Raw genomic sequence first — 6,556 nt, 5'->3', positions numbered from 1 at the left:
CATCACTTTGTAGTACCTCTGCATCCTTACGGCTCTTTAACTTGTTCTTGCTGTTTGAGGCCTTTTCGCAGTCCCTACCAGAACGGTGTACATTCTCTTCACAATGTGCAACGTAGTGTACACCTCTTCCACAACTCCTACCTCGTGCCACACTAAAATCTATCCGCAAGACATTAACAACCCCATTGAGAGACATATTCATCTTCCTAAACACATCCACGCTTCTTACAAAGCATTCTCCATCACATAACCTTTTGAAAGTAATTTCGTACAGCAAATTATTGAGCATGTTTAGGCTACGTTCCTTTCCCTGCAGTATCTTTTTCTCTCTTGAAGTAAATAACGAGTGATTGTTAGCGTACCATTTACAGAATGGCTCTTTTGTGTTTGCACACGTATCATAACAGCACTGTTCCATAGCATAGAGGTTGCGGAGTGCCTCTCTTCTCTTGTGTGATGGAACTGTGTATTGCATTGGTTGATTATTTTTGTTGTGATGACGTTTGTTTGAGGATCTACTCTTCTCTAAAACATCAACGTTTTGGACTGGTGATGCACATCTGTCGTGTTCTGCTATATTCTTCTTATCTTGCACAACATCCTCTCGCTTTCCTATCCCCTCATCCTCGTTCGGACCTATTGCGCTGAACATGCCTGCAAACCCTTCATCATCAGGTAGAATGTCCTCCCTCAACAGATCAACACCATCTCTACACTCCCAGAAATATTCGTTCATCCAAACTTTCAATCTCCTGTAGAACACGTGTCCGTCCTTATTTTGGATAAGATCGATCATTGCATGCACATACAGTCCATCACTATCGTTCAGTGTAATAGCATTTTTTATGGACTGAAAAGGATCCTTGTGCCAGTCGTACAGATAGGGTATTCGATCGGTATGCAAGTCTGGTGGTGTAATGGTTGGTCTCAACATGGGAACGAAATGCTACGGTGTTTATTTATAATTTTGAAATGTTTGACAGCTCTGATCAGGACAATCTTGGTCCGAAATAATTGAAATTAGATATTTTTAACGGATCTTGAACACGAAACAGTGCAATAGAGCGTGAACAAAAAATAATAAATTGATCACGTGTTCACGGAACAATGACATGGCACATTGTCCAATCAAAACATTGAGGAGCATCATTTTTTTCTTGTGAAAAATGTTTTTTATTGTAATGGAGTATCATTTGCGCTTCTTAGACCACAGCTTACAGGCTGTTGAATGAGTAAGAGGGTGTTAGAAGAAACAATACGGTTCATCATATGTACTGATGTATTCTAGTATTAACTCTGATCTACCAGCGTTGTTCTACAAGCTAAGAAACCTTTTTACCTCATCACCATGATTATTTTAAGAAGGTGATTTGCACAATGTTGACATGAAGGAATGTTTAATAACAAATTTATTCTATCAATCACAATAAGTAACATGTCTTGCCCATTGCAGTCATCAAAAAGCACGAATTATGACATGAGTGGTTGAATCATAGAAAAAAAGTAATGTAAATAACTTCATCGTTTGTTGACTTGATAAATATTATTTATATGATTGTATGAAGGGCACCATCGAAGTTAACGCGCTTTAGATGTAACGAACACTACAATTTCTATTTAGAGGTGGAGAATGATTCATTTTACAGAAATAGCGAAAAGCTCTCCAATTGAACAGATCAAATTTAAGAACACCATTAACATTTATTAACACCTTGATTATGATCATAAAATCACACCTGAAACTGCATTCTCCACTCTTTTAAACGCAACCAATACCTACCAATTCTATCATCTTCCTAGACTAAGCAATATGCCCGCTATTGTAACCATTTCATCATCAATTGCCTGTTCATGCGCATCCACGCGAACGCTTTGAGTGCGTATCGCACTGATTACTCCTTCCTCATCCTGTTCAAGCGATTTAGTACGTGTTCCATAGGAGAAAAGCTCATCCCACGACACGCACCCACAATCATTACGGTCATTGTGCGGTGAATTATTCTTGCGCTGGGTTACTCGGCAAGTTACAAGAGATGCACATTCATCACGCACTTTAAGGTCGTTCTGGTGGTTACTCCGTTCAACATTTCCAATGCTACTACGTCTATCACACCGTATTATGTCATAACTCGCATCATCGCATGTTACGCTGCATTCTCTGTTATCCCTGCAACTGTCATAATATTCTTTATTATTCTCACGCCTATCACCACGCATCGCACCATATCGTGCTTCCCTATATAAACTGTTGCAGTTGGCCAAACTGTTCTCCATTGCTATCCCTATGTCGAACATCCTCTCCTTGTGCTCCGAACATTCATTTAATGATATAATATTGTTTACGTGCACCATTCTGCGCCTAACACGCATCTTTTTATATTTTCAACGCTATCAGGAACTGTCATTCTTTCGTGTTGTGATCGATGGCAGCTATGCCTCGAGGTGCTGCCTGTTCAAAGAAATATTTTATGTGTAGTAGGCGCAGCTGTTTCAGGTGATGAAGAAACAGTCTCATGCAGCTTATCACCAATACATTATAATGTTCTCCTATAACGAGTGGTACAAAGGAGTTTTGATCTCTTGCACGCACCAGTTGATCTCACTTTCACGGTAAGTGTCCTTTGCACTCCCCTCATAGATCCGCTTATTCCTCTGCTCGTAGTTAAATTTCTGCTCAACTTGGTAACTAAGCAAGAAAATAATCGTGTAAAGGAATTGATGTGCTGTTTAAGCATGACAGCTTGAAAGTAGACAGTACGAAATAAACGAATGGTGCGTGTGGATGATAAAATAGGGTTGATGGCTTGACAAGAAATTACAGTTCGTAAGTTCAGCATATTTTACCGTGTTGGTATGTCTGTTAACAGAATTTCGATAGATACATGAATTCAGGTGTTTGGTAGAAATACCATGTAGAACAACTACAATATGCCATAGCGCAGTGCTCATTATTTTGCATACGTCCTGTGTACCACTTAAGAGTATTGCTTCTATACACTATCAGTGATATATACAAGTTTACGATGTTGTCATTCTCAAAAGTGTCAAATTACCCATCATTCAAGTGCCATTGAGAGGAATTTTAGAAAAGTACCAATAATACGAATATTTTTGAAAAAGTGCTTTACTCAACTCCATTCTGAATGTATATGCCGTAAAATATGCTTTATGTAGGTCTACACCAGCTATTTGCCCTGATAATCAATTTCATAATATGTGTAGGACAACTTTATGCCCCTTTAGAGTTCGCTCGTGCCTCTATCTTCGTTAATCACTGTTCACGATCTATCCTGATATAATCCAAGCCTGGTTCCTTATTCCATCAAAAATCGTTTATTCGCCCCCTCGTTTACATTTGTAAAACGCACTTTTATGGTCTGCTGTGACCGGTGGTGACCACCAGCTTTCAGTTCATGAATAAAACTATTGTGCCAGTTCGCACAACATACCTACGTACTCTCACCACAATAAAGCTATGCTGCGACTGCAGCGGTGACTTTGGCACATAAACCATGACTTACGCTATCTTCCTAGACCTAAATTATCTTGGTAAAATTATCAAACTTAGCAAGGAATACAAAGGTGATGGTAATCAATTGTCAAAAATGCCAAGTACGTATTTTAAACCACACCATTTGTGATCATCTATACGAAAATTGCCCATGTGAAAAGAATTGCAAGAAATTAAACTATTTTAATTATTCTTTGGATTTAACAAGGTAATAAATAAGATAGCTAGCTGTTGCTAAGATTAGAAGTACTGCAGCAATGATCAATCCCCACTTCCACATGGACCCAAATCCACTATTACCGCTCTTGTTCGCTTCGTTCTTGTCAGCACAGTTTTTCACCTTTCCATCGTTAATGTTAGCGTCTTTAGATTTTGAACCACTGCTTGCGCTTCTGTCGAGAGTCTTGTTTAGCTTAACCAGCACATCTTTGGCATTGTATTTCGGCAAGCCTTCAAACAGTTCATCAACTTGGTAACTTCTCAAATATGCAAACATCTTTTCCATCTTAGTGCTGTTAATGCCAGCAAAAGCCCTTTTTGGTTCAAATACCAGATCATTGCAATCCAATTCTTTTATATGATTATCTCCATACACCTGGTAGGCAAAAACAATCAGCTTCTTGAATAACTCTTGTTGGCTGGCATCAAGCGCTTCATAATCCTTTAATGTCATCCTATCTATTAGTCTCATAACACTCATTAAGAGGGACACCTGGGTCGTCATCTTCTCTGACTTTTGTTCTGCTATCAGCTCAGTTTGATTTTTCGTGGATGCACTTGATCCTTTTTTTTGTTTTGGTTTATACGTCCCGTTCAACTCATCAAAGACCTTTTCTGCATGCTTCAACGAATTACTAGAGGGTTTGGAGAGCCTTAATAATCCTGTTTTGATTCGCACTTTATCTGATCTATCATCTGCACTCGAAAGGGTAATCAATGCTTTGGCTATGCTATTCCATTGGTATTGGACACCTGGTCGTCTATAACATGGTAGATAATCACCAAGACAGTCTTCAATTGATACAAAACTCTTTTTGTACCAATATTCCAATATTTTCTTCTTCATATCATTATTGTTCCCATTTATCTGATTAACGGTGTATGTCACCTTGAGATAGTACTCGATGAGCGCATTCCAGAGGAGCGCATGGTCAGTGGTAGATGAAGAAAGCAGCAAACTGTAAGTTCCCACATTTTTTAGCACGTCTTTGGGTATTAGGGATTTCGCAAACTCATTTTGGGCCTGCATAGATACTTGATCAGGCATTTTCGGGTTTTTACCATCTTGTCTGCTGCGTTTTGTTGCTGCTGCCAACATGATATAGAAAAAGAATATTCTCGCGATCATGATGGGAGTTCAAATTTTACTTTATTTATACTATTTTATGCCCAATTTGCCATTTAAAGGATAATTATCAGAATTGATTCTCAATGTACATATTTGTAAATAATTATAATTCATTTATTTATCTACTACTCCTATAATTTACTAGTCAGTCATTCTGCATCCAACCCGTTGTTTGTTTCCTTCAAAAGCGCTCCATCACTGAGCGTTCCTAATTTACCTTTTTAACCTAAAATGTAATAAATGTCTGATTAGCCACATTAACTCCTCCCATTCGCACAAAATTATTCTGCTCGTGCCATAAACACGTGTTATTTAATATACAAAAGCTTACCTATACCCAAATACGACCGCCTATTAATCATTTGGCCAAAAATTTTTATGAATTCTTCCAATATTTCAACAATTGATGTTTCCACGATTTCTTCCGTTGCATAAAAGCGATATCAGTCGAATTAATTACTCACATCTCTTTAAATCGTAGTATTTTCGCTTGATTTTTGCAAAAATTTTTTCTTTTGGTCTGCATTTTTCCACCAAAATATTTTTTCTGATATACCATTTGTGGCAAATTAAGCAGCACGATTAAAAATAAGATAAAGACAAAAAACTGCTCTGTCCAAGCTGAATTTAAACACGAACATAGCAAAATATTGCAGCACTAATCGGTGCAATGATCGATACTAGTGGGAAGATGACTGAGATAGCTTCCAAACCCTCAGAGCATGCACCACGAGACTCATAGAACGGTAGAATCTATGATATTGTATAAATACACATTCAAGAACAGATATAAAGGGTAAATGCCTTTTTATACATCTGTATGTTCCGCACTGATCATATCAAATATTGATATGCTGTTTATCCGACTTATTTTTTTGAGTTCATCCCGAATTAGCACAAATACATGATAAAAATTACTTCTACACGAACAACGTTGCAAGAAATTGTTATTAAATTGATTGAATGTTGTTTTGTGAACTTTTCTAGCACATATTGATTTGTGAGCTATGTGTTCCAATTATGTGGTTAATTAATGACTCAAACATATATTAAGATGTACATCAGCTTTTATATAAATGGTAATATCGGAGACAATACCTGCGATGTTTTATGATTCAAATTACCAACTGTTCTACCACTTCGTTCATGGCACTGCACGGACAGTTACTCAATTTATTACTACTTGCTTTTTATATCATGTTCACCAACATGTTTTAGAAGACGAAACCGTGAATTTGACTGATCGTGATAGTGCAGTTGCTAAACGGAATAAGAAGGTATAAATTGATAGTAATCACGCGAATAAAATAGGTATAATATGAAAATTACGGCTTGCTATTTTTATTCTCATGTAAAAATAATATTGTTTAGCATTCACAATAAATAGCAATCACCTGTGTTCAGTTGGATAAAATGTGCTGCATTGAATATTAGCGCGTATGCAATGCCGTTTTCTCCTAATAACTCAGATAATCAGCAAGTCTATTAGCACATTGCTAATAAACAGGTCGTGCAAAATTCATTAGGGGGATTCGTTACGTTTAACGGCTTTTTTGCATGCTTGGTTGGCAAACAGACCCGTTATTAAAACAGTTACAACCTGTGCTGTATGTTTAAATTCTTTGAGCAATGGTTACATTGAAACTCTACATTACCTTACGGTTTCTCTGCGTAGAGAGAGCGTAATTACGCTGAGT

At 37.4% G+C, this 6,556-nt stretch overlaps 3 protein-coding genes across 3 annotated transcripts; all 3 read right to left on the bottom strand.

The window, feature by feature from the left end:
* VCUG_01988 (uncharacterized protein) lies at positions 1–934 on the bottom strand (the record flags this gene model as incomplete). The annotated part of the gene is made up of 1 exon (XM_008076811.1): positions 1–934. A coding segment is annotated over one exon (934 nt), but the record flags the coding sequence as incomplete, so codon positions are not given.
* An 854-nt stretch (positions 935–1,788) lies between these two features.
* Positions 1,789–2,352, bottom strand: VCUG_01987 (uncharacterized protein; the record flags this gene model as incomplete). Its single annotated transcript, XM_008076810.1, has 1 exon — positions 1,789–2,352. The coding sequence occupies one exon, from the start codon at positions 2,350–2,352 to the stop codon at positions 1,789–1,791; it is 564 nt and encodes a 187-aa protein (XP_008075001.1).
* A 1,346-nt stretch (positions 2,353–3,698) lies between these two features.
* Positions 3,699–4,859, bottom strand: VCUG_01986 (uncharacterized protein; the record flags this gene model as incomplete). Its single annotated transcript, XM_008076809.1, has 1 exon — positions 3,699–4,859. The coding sequence occupies one exon, from the start codon at positions 4,857–4,859 to the stop codon at positions 3,699–3,701; it is 1,161 nt and encodes a 386-aa protein (XP_008075000.1).
* Between the last annotated feature and the right edge of the window lie 1,697 nt (positions 4,860–6,556).

Source organism: Vavraia culicis (assembly GCF_000192795.1).
Source record: "Vavraia culicis subsp. floridensis unplaced genomic scaffold supercont1.38, whole genome shotgun sequence".
Classification (NCBI taxonomy): Eukaryota; Fungi; Microsporidia; family Pleistophoridae; genus Vavraia; species Vavraia culicis.
Note: the sequence above shows the minus strand (reverse complement) of the source record. Positions and strands in the feature narration are given on the sequence as shown.